This window comes from Scardinius erythrophthalmus, assembly GCF_964197995.2.
Source record: "Scardinius erythrophthalmus genome assembly, chromosome: 22".
In the NCBI taxonomy this organism is placed as follows: Eukaryota; Metazoa; Chordata; class Actinopteri; order Cypriniformes; family Leuciscidae; genus Scardinius; species Scardinius erythrophthalmus.
The window spans coordinates 31260827-31276721 of NC_138242.1; the positions used below are offsets into that span (position 1 = coordinate 31260827).

Here is a 15895-nt window from a genome sequence, read left to right on the forward strand (position 1 = left end):
GGAGACGCCTCAACACCAGGAGAATAACATCATCAACCACACACTAAACTCAAAAGGCTTCCTGTGAAAATTAATGCTTTAAGTTAATCAATTAGGACAGAAGTATTACTATTAAATAATAAAATATGAATATGTTAATAATAAATATATATAGAAAATAACATTTTATATTAGAAAAGGTAAATAATATTGTATTATGTTAAAATAATAATAATAATAATCACAATAAGATAATTGTTAAAAATAAAAAAAATAAAACATTATATTAACATGTTAGATTAATAACAATAATAAAAGATAATTCAATATTATGTAGCAATAATATAATATAACAAAGATTAAATCATTATTTTAATATAAAATAAATAAATAAATAATTATAATAGTAATAATAAAGATAATTACATTTTAATAATATATATTTAATATTATAATATATATAATAATATAATATATATAAATAATATATAACAATAATAAATAATTGTAATAACACAAACTAAAATATTGTATTCATGTATTAAATATTTTTGTTTATATTTATATTTAACTTTTCCAGAGAGAATGTAAATGGATTTTTGACCTAAAATGTCTATATCCTTTGGACATGAATGAGGAATATACTCTCAATTATTTTCTATAAATGTTGTTTCATTATGCATTGCAATGTCTAATCGTGTGACGTGCAGGGATGATGAGAATTTTTTTTGTGATATTCAATAATGTGAATGAGTATATTTATGTTCTTATTGATGGTCTTTCTTTAAAAAAAAAAATGTAACTTTTTTTTTGACTAGAGGATTGTTGTGATATGTATATAATCATGTAGACTATTGATGTAAATATTTGTATATGGCTTAAAATCAGATTCCGGTATGTTAGATGGATTACGGTAACAAGTGTTTAAATGACCGCAGGTGTACGCTGGGTAACACATGACACTGATGAAGGGTTCAACCCGAAAATGTTTTGCGCTCTTGCACTTTATCTGTGGCCTCTGGACAGTAAAATCCCATGGGCTTTCGCGCCTATATTCCTGTGCGGATCTCTTTATTCTTATTTTTTATATTAAATATATGAACTAAATGATTACTACTACTAATAATAATAATAATAAGATAATTCAATATTAAATAAATAAATATTTAAAATGGTAACAATAAAGTACAATACAAAAATTAAAACATTATATTTATATTTTAAATTAATTCATATTATTAAATATAAGATAATAGAACAAAAATTAAACAATTATATGAATATATTAAATAAATTAATAATAATAATAATAATAACAATAATAAGATAATTTAATATTATGTAGCAATAATAAATATATAGAACAATAACAATATAGTACAATACAAAAATTAAAACATTATATTCTTATATTAAATTAATACTATAAATATAAAAAAAAAATTTGCAGCATGTTTATCAAATCACAGTTCAGGGGCCGGTTTCACAAAGCTATTTTAGACCAGTCTATAGTGTTAGACAAGTCTAAAATTTGCTCATAGACTAGTCTAATGCAAGTTAGACTGTTTGACAAAAATAAAGACTGACTTAATTTAGACCAAAAAAATTAGACACCTCTTACGCCCAGGCTAACTGAGGTCTAAGACTCTATGTTACCTTGGCAACCAGCAGTAACACTGAGTTACAAACTGCCAAAAGAAAAGGGAAAATGGCTCATAAATTACATTCCCAAGTAAAATGTCCTTGTAACTGTTAGGGCCGTTACATAGTCAACGCGAGCAACGATCGACGCGCTCCCTTTCATAGTCTGAGAAATGGACGCAAGCGTCACGGGCGATGTGTGAAATGCAATACACCGCTCACGCAACAGGGGGTAGTAGAGTCATAGTGGAGTCATAGCTCTGAACGCCCGTCTATTTCGCTTCAAACGCTCGCTTTATACGCGTGTCCTATTCGCCTTGGACGCGCGAATGGATTCAAAATGTTCAAGCGTCGAACTAGACGCGATAGACGCGAATTTGACGCTCTATTCGCGTTTGGTGTGAATGCTGCAAAATAACAGGCTGCGATGTCAAGATTGCAATGCTGAAGTGTGTGTGTGTGTGTGTGTGTCAGAGAGAGAGAGGCACGGGCGCGATCGAACAGTGGAAACATAAAAACATACTCCGTCATTTATACTCCTCCAACAAACACATATTCTCCGCAGGGGTAAACTGCACTGAGTGGTTGAATGCGCTTACTCGATCCACCATGTTTTTTGTTTTGAAAAGTGTCTTATTTTACCCAGAATGCATTGCAGTGTAGTCCTACTTAAGATAGTCAGAGTCTTAAGTGCTTTGTGCAATGGTCTGCATGTCTATCTGAAGTCTGACTATCTACTATATCTAAGCCATAGTCAAAGTCTATCTTTGTGAAACCGGCCCCAGATCACAATAAAGACAGTCCTACTGTGCAGCAAACCCAGTTATAGACCCTGGTGTTGATAAATCTGCATCAGATCTGCTCACCATCTCCACCACCTCCACCTCAGCGTTCAGACGCAGGTGATAGAGGAACATCTGCAGGTCTTTCTTCATCTGGATGCTGTTATCATCTAACTGAGCCACGGTGAAGATGCGCATCTTGCACTTCCTCCACACCTGAGACACGGACACAGAAGAGCATGAAGATCAGTGTCCCTGACAGGATAAAGCTCTGATTCACAGCTCGCTCAGGGCCGAACCTTGTGCTGTCGCAGTAAGAAGGGCAGAAGCATCAACATGCCCCCGTCGTGAACGATCCACCACACGTCGATGGTTCCTTCACTGAGGCGCTCCTGATGAGGGAAACTGTCCACGTTTTTGGCCACCAGGAGAGCCAGATGTGCGGCAGTCGTCTCTCGGACCGTCTCTGAGGAGAGAAACACCAAACAGGCTCTTAACTAATAACTAATGATCTATGAATCAATCATTTGGTGAAAGAAAGGCTACGCGCCTGCGCATTTATAAACTCAAATGTGCATATCTATAGACTAAACACGTAATATGCATGTGCACGCCGTCACCGTTTTCACAGATTCACGTTTTTTAAGTTTACACGGATATGATAATGTGTTTGCAAAACTTGCACCTTGGATACTGTTTCAAAGTTTGTGTTCTCGAGCAGCAAACACTGGTGTCGTGCAAATGAATGCATTAAAAGTTTCTGTTTTCTGTTAGAACGGTGTCCTGTCCTAAGTTAATAACTAATGATCTTTGCAGCGGAAGTGAATCAATCAAAACTAACTTTAGCTGGACAATAACTTTATTCTAGAGCTGCTGTAAAGCCTAAACAGTCTCTGTTACTGTAATCTCCTATATTCACTGTAAAGCTGCTTTGAAACGATCTATACTGTTAAAAGCGCTGTATAAATGAAGGTGACTTGAGATCATAGTTGCATGTTGTCGGAAGAAATCCTGCAAGTCTAGTTATCTGTGTATTCTTCCTCGTTAATCGAGATGCAGCATCTTCCTCAGTTTAACAGTGTCAGACTCAGACCTATGAAGCTCTTCCAGGACTGAGGGTCGTTCGACTGTCTCCAGTTCCCGGGCCAGGCCATCAGAACAGAGTTGTGTTTCATTCCTCCGAGCCCGGCCGACTGCACCAGGTGAGAGATGCCGTCGCGCTGGTTCGACGACACCACGACATGGCAGAAGCCCTTCGTCTTCTCTGCGGACATGGCTGATTTTATGTTCTACAGTCGGAAATAAATGAAGAAAATAATCATATCAACACGAACAAAGATGGATTTGGGATTGATCAGTTCTCTCGATGGCCACCAGGTGTCAGTGTGAGCTCAATGACTGAGTCCTGCTGTGCAACAACAGCCTGTTTGCTCACATTATTTGAGGACAGACTGTCTTGATATGTTGTAATTGACTTTTCGTAATGTGTGTGTTTCAGATCCAGTCACGTAAGAGTGAATCTTAAATCAGAGGAACTTCTAAAGACTTATTTGAAGAATCACTCATGTTTGTCAATGTTTGTTTTACACACTTGTTTCACACACACACACACACACACACACACACACACACACACACACACACACACACACACACACACACTCTCTCTCTCTCTCTCTCTCTCTCTCTCTCTCTCTCTCTCTCTCTCTCTCTCTCTCTCTCTCTCTCTCTCACACACTCTCTCTCTCTCTCTCTCTCTCTCTCTCTCTCTCTCTCTCTCTCTCTCTCTCTCACACACTCTCTCTCTCTCTCTCTCTCTCTCTCTCTCTCTCTCTCTCTCTCTCTCTCTCTCTCTCTCTCTCTCACACACACCCCCACACACCTGTTCTGCTTGTTTGGCCTCAGAGTCTCTGGTGAGGTACGTTCCCTCCAGCACAGAGCCCACGATGGTCAGACCTTTCCCAGCCTTCAGCTGTGTGGTGAAGGACAGGAGACGCGGGTGTTTGACCGACAGCTCAGAGTCCAGATTGAGCAGAACCAGGAGCTGAGGTCTGGAGAACACCAGGAACATCACGAGTCAATACTCCATCACGAGCTGTAGCACAACTCACGACACTTCTGCTCATACTTCACTCGAAGCCTGGTTATAGAATTACCTATTCATGGCTACAACTTTTCATAGCACAACGCATGTTAAATGTGCTGTTGATCATGTGTTTTAATGCATTATACTCTTCAAAGTGTAACACTGAATAGGTATGTATAAGGTATTAGTGCATAACCTTACAATTATTTACAAGAACAACTGACTAAAAGGTGGACTGAATATATCATTATGCACTAAAAAAAGAACGGATTCTCCATTCTCAAATCAAACTGTGGAGGTTTTTCTGGCTCGGGATTAAAGGATTATGCAGGGCTATCAGAGGTGTGATGCTTTCAGGTGAATGATGTCAGTCTGAGGCTAGAAGTCAAGAGCTCAGGATATCTGCCATTATCATTAACCATCATTTACTCTTTATTGAACCCCACAAAACTTGTAGAAATAAAATCCCCTGAAATTAATTCCAACTGGGATTATTCTAGTGCAGCTGGGAAGTCGTGAGCAACATTATTATACTATCACTGAGATATTATTATAGTCTGAATTAAAAAAAATATATATTTTAGTAGTTTTGTTGTATGTTTTTGTCATTTTTGTTAGTTTATGTCTATATAGTTTTTATTCTATTTATTTATATTTACTTGGCAACTATTTTAATTTTAATACATTACTTTATTTCACATATTTAACTTTTATTTTATTTTTAATATACAACAGTGTGTTTTTCTATGGTTTTAGTTGTAGTTAACTATAATAACCCTGGCCATGAGACGAGCGGGACTCATCGTGTCCATCAAAGGACTTAAAGCGGCTCAGACACGGGAAAACAGGGAAGAGCTGTAACAGAGATTGTCTACAGGCTCACAGATGTCGCAGAATAAAACACATATCAGTTTCTCCTGATGTAGATTAGACCGCTGCGACGAGACATGAACAGGTTTGACCTGGATCCTGAAAGACGACAGAAGTTTCATTGCATCTCATTGTGCGCAGGTTATTTAATCCATGAAAGATTACTGAGAGCTCTGGGAAAAATCCAATACTGATTGTCTCTGGATTATGACACTGAAGTGCGAGTGAAGGAGCGAAAGAAAGCCGGTATTGAAATGTGTTGACTGCTAGATATTCGGCTATACTTATACTGACTTTTAAAAAACATGATAACCTTCAATACATTTTATGTAATACATTTGAATAAAAATAATAATTGAAATTACAGTAAAAATAAAAATAAATAAATGAATGAATGAATAAATAAATAAATACACTACTGTTCAAAGGGTTAGGATAAAATGCTTTCAATCAAAATTTTAAGATTTTTTTATGTTTTTAAAAATACTTTTATTCGCACCAATGCTGCATTTATTTAATTAAAAATACAGTAAAAACATGATTATTGTGAAATATTATTACAATTCTAAATAACTGTTTTCTATGTGAATATATAGTAAAACGTAATGTATTCCTGTGATCAAAGCTGAATTTTCAGCATCATTACTCCAGTCTTCAGTGTCACATGATCCTTCAGAAATCATTCTAATATGAGGATTTCATACTCAAGAAACATTTATGATTATTATCGGTGTTAAAAACAGTTGTGCTGCTTGTTTTTCATTTTGTCTCTCAGGGTTTCTCGTTGATGAATAGAAAGTAAAAAAACAGCATTTATTTGAAATAGAATCTTTTGTAACATTATAAATGTCTTTTGATCAATTGAATGCATCCTTGCTGAATAAAAGTATTAGTTATTAAAAAAAAAAAAAAAATCCCAAACTTTTGAACAGTATGATTTTGGACATGCAGCCCAGGTGATTATTTTAATATGGATTTATTGGTTAGTGTAAAAGTGCTTGTGTATTGAGATCCTGACCTCCAGTTTTTGGTGTGTGGTGGCGCCTCCTCTAACCGGATGAGAGCGAAGCGCGCCGCATTGAGGGAAACACCCCGGATCCCGTCGCCCCACTCCTTCTCCGCCCTAAACACAGACGTGAAATCACTGTGAGCGAGTATTAACTTACAATGACACTGCAGACAATCACTCAGGCAGATCCAGCAGTAATCAGCTTAACGTCTGACTCACGGCGTGGGCTGTAATGCGCTTCTGCAGCTCTTACCCGCGGTATTCAATGTATTTGTAGATGCATCCAGCGATGAGCATGGCAACCAGAGCGTAGTACCAGGAGGAAATGAACATCAGAGCCAGACATAAACTCATCCCGAGAAACGACAGAGTCCTGATGAATGACAACAGCAGCGCCAGCTCAGTTAAAGTACACCAAACATTTGAAATAAAACAATAATAAAGAATAAATCACCTAGATGGCAATGAGCAAATGGAGACATTAATGTGCCACTAACTTCAACAAATACAAATGCAAAAGTAGCAATATTTTTAAATATGCATTTTAACATAAATAAAGAGTAATGCTTCTGACCCCAGTAATCTTCAGAGTTTCAGAAGAGATCTCAGGTTTATTTTAATTTTTGGAGAAACGTATTGAGATGGAAATGAAAAGACATGAGAATCAAGTTTCCTGAAGTATAAAATAGCAACATCTGAGCTATGAATTTGTTCCTCAGTGTACTGTATTACACAGTAGTCAACATGTGAAGTGGATCAAAAAAATGTCAAAGTTGTCCTAAGACAAGAATGACTATTGTTCAAAATTCATGTATAACTTTGATGAAAGGTTTTGATCCACATTAAATGTTGACTACTGTATATAATCCTTCAGTATATATAATCCTTCAATATATATAATCCTTCAGTAAGTCATTGTGCTTCAGTTCAGTGCATTTAAAGCATTTCCACCAAAGATGTACAAATTAAAATGGGTTTTTGTTTTGATTGCATAATGCATATTGATTTTTGAGAAACTTAGTGTGGGGCTTGACATTATACATCAGGAATTTATTTAACTATTGATTTGAATTGATTTGACTATTTGAATAAACTATTAATAAACAGCGAAAAAAAAAAAGTAAAATAAAAGTATAATAAAAATAATAATATAAATGCACACTAACATTCAAAAGGTTGAGGTCTGTGAGATTATTTTAAAAGAAATTTATTTAGCAAGTATGCATTAAATTTATCAAAAGAGAGTAAAGACATTTATAATGTTACAAAAGGTTCTATTTCAAATATTGCTTGCACAACTCTTTTCAACTGATAATAATAAATAAATGTTTCTCGCTTATCAAATCATCATATTAGAGTGATTTCTGAAGGATCATGTGACACTGAAGACTGGAGTAATGATGCTGAAAATACAGCTTTGATCACAGGAATAAATTACACTTTACTATATATTCACACAGAAAACATATTTTAAATATGTAAAAATAGTTCAAATTGGTTACTGTAGTTTTGATCATAAATGCAGCCTTGGCGAGTAGAAGAGACTTTTTTCGAAAATATAAAAGAAATTGTACTGAAGCCGTACGAATGATATGATTGTAGTGCGTCTCACCAGTGGTAGAATTTGAAGCGCGGTCTCCAGTTGGGCGTCCTCAGGAGCGTCTGAAGAGCACAGGCCAGATTGACGAACAGATAACACATGAGAAAGAACCTGACGAGAGAAACACAGTCAAACACACAGTCTGTCGCCACAGCGGAGGAGAAAACACATTAGACGCGAGACTCACATTGAAAGGATGGGCGCCACGGCGTCAAGAGAAGCGATGAGAATCCCACTCTCGCAGATCAGAGCCGTCAGAAGAAGAGCCCACGTCGGCTCCCCGTTGGCTTTGCCATGACCGAACACCTGAGACACGGTCACATGACAGTCAGAGTACGGCAGGATATGTGGATGCTTATGTGTCGTATGTATTGTTGTTGATACTTTATAGATCCTTTACAGGAAATTACATTGTCACGGCAGCTCAAACACATAACAAACAATTCATTTCCGGCTCTCGTACCAATCAACAGTGTTAAAAGAACAATAGCATATAAAAATTGACAAGTAATCAGAATAATCGCTAACACACTAAAGCCCTATTCGGACGGGATTAACTTTACAAGGGTAGATGGAGTAATGTAATTTTACCTCAGGACGTCTGTAATATTAATGGCCAATTCGCACGGGATAAGAGATCTCAGTAAACTAGCAGAAGTGGGAGAGTAACTCGATTTACACATCGCCGTCACTCCTGTAGTATTAGGTTGCTTCCTGATATCACGTGCGCAAACACATATGACCTATATTTATATATAAAACAGTTATGTCCGGTCAAACGATGTATTAATTAACTTCAGATTGGAGTGTGTTGGTGAAAGGCACTTATCTAACGCTAAAAGATGTTTCGTGCCTCTAACAAGTGCGTTCGATCTCTCTGATCTGAATGGTGTGTGTGAAACACTTGAGTTTTGCCACAGACTCGTCCCAGCGTCTAGAACACAACTGATGCTTTTTCAAGCGTCTCCATACTTGAAAAACTGCGGAAAACTACTTTTAAACAGGAAATGACGAAATACTTACGGACATATTTACAGCGGGTCTATTCGCACGGGATTAGCATCACCTGAGGTCATTTTTACTGCAGCTAAAAGTCACCGTAATCTTTCCTGACATTGTACGTAATGATCTCTGAGATGCACACTCGTACAGGACTAAAATCATAGAGAAGCTCTAGTAATTATTACTCTACCCCTCCTCTCCATGTTACACTAGTCCCGTCTGAATAGGCCTTAAGGGGCTGTTTACACCTGGCCACTTTATGCGTTTTCTGTGATCGGATAGCTATCCGATTGTGAAAAGACCAGGTGTAAATGCCCTCCGAAACGCATTCGAGACGGATTTAAAGACGATAGCTCAAACCACTTCAGGAGGAGATTCCTGATGAAACTAGACACGTGTGAATACATCTGGTTGTTGAAACCACATATGTAAATTTTACTCTTTCCAACACTGCTAAAAAATAAACGTGTGACAGCGTGTTATAGGCTATATGTCATGTTATAGCCAGATATCATCACCGCAGCTGAGCATCTATTCATCAAGCCAACGTGCAAATCAAAGTGAAAGTAAGTCGCAGATGCTTAACACACAATCATCTTCATTAAAAGGAAAGAAACAAAATGATCTTAGCAGTGCTGTTGCCGCTCTCTCCTGTAGCGGTCTTTGATTTTGAAATGCAGCTCATATCTGTTGCTTTCGGTGACGTGAACTCCATTAAATCTGCATATAGCACGGGAACTGAAGATCGGATTTATATCCGTTTTGTGAAAACACATTTATGTGACCTGGTGTAAACGGAATCGTTATGATAATTCAGACAGCTATCAGATCAGTAAGAACGTATTAAGTGACCAGGTGTAAATAGGCCCTAAGATGTTCACGTGTAGATATGAGTGCAGAACTATTTTGTAGTTGTCATGTCACATTAAACAGTCTGATAGCTGCCGATAGGAAGGACTTCAGTCTTGCACTTTGGTGCGATCAGTCTGTGACTGTTAATCACCCCGAGTCTGAAATCTGAACAGCCATTATTGAGCTCGGACACTGAGTCTGAGGTATTCGTGGAGCAGATGGTACCTCGAGGAAGGGCACGATGCCGTCTCGGGCGATGGCCTGCAGCAGACGGGGGGCGCCGGTGAGACTCTGAAGCCCCGCCCCACAGCAGGAGAAGAACGAGCCAATCACGATCACCCAGGGCGAGGGCCAGGACAGCGTGCCGATCACCAGGTTCCCTTTCACAGAGTCTCCAAACCTAACCAACAGGATTGATTTTTAATATATTTACATTATTATATATAATAAAATATACAGTTTTTCTTCAGACTTTTTAAAGTCAAATTTAAGTCTTTTTAAGACCTTTTTAAGACCTTTTTAAGACCCGAAGAAATCAAAATTAAAATCAAAATTGTGCAATATTGACAAAATATGTCTCAAAATTTTCAAAGTTTTGTTGATAATAATAAGATAATATTTTACTGATTGTGTTTTTGTGCTTGGTGCCATGGCTGGTTTAGGCCTGTTGTTGACAGCTGACTCACGAAGATATTCCTATTTTTATATTAAACATTTTGTGCATATGTTTAGTTATGCATATTGTGACACTTTTTGAATAATTTTATTTATAAAAAAATTGTCTGTTTAAACAGCATTTCATTTTTGTAAATTATAACTGGATAAAAAAAAAAACATATAAAAATATATATATGAAGAATTCAGATGCAAAACCCTCTAAGTGCCATCTGAAATTTTCTTCTAGAATGATCATTTTTATAAAGCTTGTATATTTAAGTTCAATAATTTCACTTAAATGGCAATGAAAATTACCTATTAATTGGCATTTAAGTGAAATTGCTGAACTTAAATATACAAGCTTTATAAAAATGATCATTCTAGAAGAAAATTTCAGATGGCACTTAGAGGCTTTTGCATCTGAACTCTTCATATATATAAATAAAACAAACAAAAACAAAACATAATTTATGTATATTGTGCCATTTATAATGTGACTGAAGTATTTCTCACAGGCTTTCATGTTTTTTTACTAAGAATCTTGGGAGGAAACATCATTTCTGCCTATCTTTGGAACAGCCTTTGCGTGTCTATGATGCCCTAAAGCACTGCCTAGGTAGGGAGCACACTAGCTTTTGGAATTTTCCTGATATAATCCCAACACAAGACGACTCTTGGGATATTTCACATATAGGGTTCTTTGACTGCAGTGCCTAAAGTGCTCATAAACAGGTTTTGCACAGAAAGCGACCGTTATTTAAAGTAGATTTCCTGTATGTTTATTCAGGAAAATGAGGATTATGAGAGGAAAAAGAGGGATAGAAAGCGCTCACTTGTCTCGGAGCACCACACCGTCGATGCAGGCGCCGAACAACACGACGCAGGACAGATCTGAGTTACACTGTTAAGAAAACGATCCTCCCAGAGGATGAGAGAAGACAAACAGCAGCTCTCCTTACACTTTCATCAGAGAGACACAATGATTCAGGGATTTAGTGGAGCGTGATTCTACTAGAAGCAAAGGATTTAAAGGAACTTTAGGAAGGAAAGGGAAGGTTTGTAAGGGAAGTAAGGATACAGATGATGGTGGTGGTTGCGATGGCGAGGATGGTTCCGATGGGAATGGCCCTCTGAGCGTCTCTCAGGTCCCCGGATCTGTTGGATCCAGCCATGATTCCTGCAGAACAGAGGAGGTGTGCGTTTTTATCAAATCAAAACAAAATTCAATACGAAAAAACTAAGTTATAAAGAAAAATGCTGAAGTGCTGGTGTGTGTGACTGAGTAATGACACACAAAAATGCACATCGTCTCTGATTAAAAATGTTATAGCAAAAACTGTTAGAGTCAACAAAAGGGTTGGCAACAAAATCCAAACCTAAAACTATTTAAAAATAATTTTCAATAAAATAAAATAAAATAATATATATATATATATATAACTAAAGTAAAATGAAATAAAAAGTTTTCAAAAGTTGAAATTCAGAAATAATAAAAATGACACATCAAATGACTAAAATTAATATTTAAAATATAAATATAAAAAATAAAAGCTGATTCAAAAATATTACCTCAAATACTATGATAGTGTATAAATAATACTAGTTAGAGTTGGCAAGTTCTGTGAATTTCCAGTTTATTCAATGAAATGAAAAATGTTTAGTTTTCATGATTACCCAATTTAAAAAAAAAATGTATAGATATTTATTACTTTTTTATTGCTATATGTTCGGTACACAAATAAACAAAATTTAGCTTCATTATTTTAAGTATATTTTTTCTGTATGTTGTATTAAACATTTTTAATTGAACTGAAATGTCAAATGTTCCCCTGAAAACAAAATAAAATCAACATTTAAAGTCCCTTCACAGCAGATACATAAATATTGAGATATGTGTGCATGATATCACCCAGCTCTAATGTTCAGGGAAAATATGAGGGTCTTTTCCAAACGCTCCATCCCTGTTATTGCACGAAGGTCATGTCCGGATACTGCAGCGCAGCATGAAACGCTATCGCTCTGTTTACAGAGAGTTCACACACACTCCTGCTGAGCTCAATGTCAATCTGAGAGCACTAGATAAGACAGATCGCTGTTCACGCTCATAACCAGATCAGACTAGATTAGTTACAACAGAACAGCACAGGGGCGAGAAAGACGATACGAGAAGCGAAAGGAAATACGACAGAAAGAAGCTTTGTAATGAGCGTAACATGAATGTGTTCGTACCCGTGACCGAGGGGAAGTAGATTCCCACCAGCAGTGTGAAGAAGGTGGCGATGTCATTGACCACATACGGCATGGCCTTGTCCTGAGTCGAGGCGGTCGCCGGCACCGACGGGAGGTCTTTCTCCACCATCATACCAGCGGGGCCGTAGCTTCCCCACATGTTCTCTGTGCAAAGAAAATCAGTGCTAAACATCAAGATACTGAGCGACTCATTCATTTCAAGATCAGCCCATTTGGTTCAGTAATATCTGCATTCGAGAAACCACTCAAACTGATACGTCTTATCAAGTTCATGTCAGTCTGAACTCAAAACAAACTGCACTGATGGAAATTCTCCACTAACAAATTACACATGGTTTTGCCTGAAATGCAAAGTTAACACTTTACAATAAAGTTCCTTTTGTTAAGATTAGTTATTAGTTAACATGCAATTAAAAACACAAATTGGTGTACATTTCATCATTTACTAATGCATCATTTAAATCAAAAGCTGTATTACTTAATACATTTAAATGGACCTGCTGACATGAACTAAAAGTAGTATTTTTATCAACTAACATGAACAAAGATGAATAAATACTTCAACAAATGTAATGCTGATTGTCAGTAAATGCATTAACTATCATTATCTAATGGAACTATTGTAATGTTGCTAGATAACGTCAGGGCTACATCTGAAATCACACACTTCCCTACTATATAGTAGGTGAAAAACAGTATGTGACAAAAGTAGTACAGTATGTCTGAATTCACAGTCGGCTACTCATAAAAGAGTAGGCAACAAATCCCCGGATGACCTACTTTTTCCGGTGAGATTCTGAAGTGACACTCTACCATCCAATGAAGAAGATTTATGAATGACAGTAGACGCGTTTCCATTACAGATTTGCGCAAAACTTTTTCGATTTTTTTCAAATGTCGACAAAAAACTATTGCGAAATGACGGCATTTCCATTAAAGGGATAGTTCACCCAAAAATGAAAATTCTGTCAGTAATTACTCACCCTCATGTTGTTCCAACCCCGTAAGACCTTCGTTCATCTTCGGAGCACAAATTAAGATATTTTTGATGAAATCTGAGAGCCGGATCACTCCTCCATAGGCTTCTAAGACACTATAACTTGCTGGCCCAGAAAAGTTATTAAAGAGATCGTTAATATAGTCCAAGTGACTACAGTGGCTCAATCTTAAGTTTATCAAGCGACGAGAATACTTTTTGTGCGCAAAAAAAAACAAAAATAACGACTTTATTCCACTATTCATTTCCTTCTCTCTGGGCCTCGAGTTGGTTCACGTAGTGTTTTTGCGCAGCGCGTCTGTGTAGTCGTTATTTTGGGGTTTTTTTGCGCACAAAAACTATTCTCGTCACTTGATATACTTAAGATTGAGCCACTGTAGTCACTTGGACTATATTAACGATCTCTTTAAAAACTTTTCTGGGTCAGCAAGTTTCAGTCACATAGAAGCCTATGGAGGAGTGAGACAGCTCTCAGATTTCATCAAAAAATATCTTAATTTGTGTTCCGAAGAGGAACGAAGGTCTTACAGGGTTGGAACAACATGAGGGTGAGTAATTACTGACAGAATTTTCATTTTTGGGTGAACTAACTCTTTAACCTCTCGCGATAAGTAAAATCATTCCAAAAACCATGGCAACGGACATTGGTAGGTTTATGTACTATATCCCAGCCACTATTATATGTTATTAATTGCACTAGCATTATTATTAATCAAAGGAGATGTATGTGTGTTTTCCAAGCATTAATGGTAAGGAACGACCCTTATTATACTTGTGAGCGGCACATATGAGGAGTTTCTGTGTGTTTCTCCCTCATTTCTGCTTCAAGCTCTTGATTGTGGCATTTTTTTGAGGTTTAGAAATCATTATTCCTGTAATTCTTTTGTCTTTTATGAATTTAATAAAGAACTGGCAAAATGCGCAAAAAACTGTTTCCATTGCAGTTTTGCGAAATATTTCTTTTTCTAATTGCCTGAATTGCAATAAATGGGAGGTTTTGCAAAATTGACACGTTTCCATTGGGCGTATTTTCAATTCGCAATTTCAATTTGCGCAATTTAAGGGTAATGGAAACGCGGCTAGTGAAGCAACGCAACTGACGCTGGTAGGTCACATGATAATGACAACATGCCGGATGTGGTACGTCCAGATTACATTCATACTACACACTCTCATACTATATAGAATGTACTTTTTTAGCAGCCATGAAGTAATTACTTGTTCAAAATAAGTACCTACTCAAGAGAGTATGCGATTTTGGACGCAGCCCATAAGTACTTCATTCAGGCATGAAAGGTGTAATATAAAGTACTATAAGTGATCTTTTTCTTCATGCACTACATTAAAATCAACGTTAATACTATAAAACACAAGCACTGTGCTAGTTTGATCAAATTATGAGGACAAATGGGCACAGAGAACAAGCCGTGAAACATCACTTGAATTTTCTGCACTGACCTACTTACACAGAACTGCAGGCCAGACTCTGTAATGCTGCGTGAAAACAATTATTTCTGCTCACTTTAATGTCAGGCCTGGCCTTTTAAATCCATCAGAATCCAGTCTGGAGCCGCAGACAGCATCCATGACATTCAAAAGGCCAGAGCGGCTTCATGATCAATAACCCTGGAGTCCCTGATGGGCTTGAGCCGAATACAGCAGCGTATGGCAATGATCAGAGGAGATATTACAGATTTACCACTCTTGAACTCTTGCCACTCTACAGTGGAGACCTTTGGGGTCAGAGGTCAATGTAATGCTCTAACGCAGGAGTTTTCAATAAATAAATGTGCATAAAACAAAGATTATTGATAAAAGATGTGAATAAAGGATTATTAGTCTATGTTTAACAGGAAATTTCAAATTTTCAAGATAATATTTTAACAATTTGTTTTAGTATGACAATGTAAAAGCCAAACATTTAATTTGTGAATCAATTTTTTTTGGTCATCACATTTAACATCTTTCTCAGACATTAAATGTATTTCTTATATATGAAAATAGTATCAAAAAGTTTGAAAACTGCTACTCTGACACGCACGCCACACACGTCTGTATAAGATTGAACAGTTAATAGTCATTTACACACATTTCTACAGCAACTAACACTAAAAGCAAGCTGAGGTTAAAATGAACACAAAACGGCACATGCAACTTCCACAATGTGACT

General features: G+C 36.8%; 1 protein-coding gene across 6 annotated transcripts in view; it reads right to left on the reverse strand.

Moving 5' to 3' along the window:
• Positions 1 to 15895, reverse strand: part of slc12a7b (solute carrier family 12 member 7b) — a 74345-nt gene that overhangs the window by 8865 nt on the left and 49585 nt on the right. For all 6 annotated transcript variants that reach the window (XR_014029223.1, XR_014029224.1, XM_081353216.1 and 3 more), the window contains exons 9-20: positions 12708 to 12872; positions 11557 to 11655; positions 11312 to 11369; positions 10047 to 10221; positions 8155 to 8273; positions 7980 to 8078; positions 6621 to 6740; positions 6377 to 6481; positions 4285 to 4453; positions 3496 to 3691; positions 2702 to 2868; positions 2487 to 2618 (exon numbers count right to left, since the gene is read on the reverse strand). Coding sequence is in view for 4 of the 6 variants with exons in the window: in XM_081353216.1 (XP_081209342.1) it covers positions 2487 to 2618; positions 2702 to 2868; positions 3496 to 3691; positions 4285 to 4453; positions 6377 to 6481; positions 6621 to 6740; positions 7980 to 8078; positions 8155 to 8273; positions 10047 to 10221; positions 11312 to 11369; positions 11557 to 11655; positions 12708 to 12872 (1604 nt within the window). In the remaining 2 variants the exon portion in view is untranslated. The remainder of the gene's footprint in view (positions 1 to 2486; positions 2619 to 2701; positions 2869 to 3495; positions 3692 to 4284; positions 4454 to 6376; positions 6482 to 6620; positions 6741 to 7979; positions 8079 to 8154; positions 8274 to 10046; positions 10222 to 11311; positions 11370 to 11556; positions 11656 to 12707; positions 12873 to 15895) is intronic.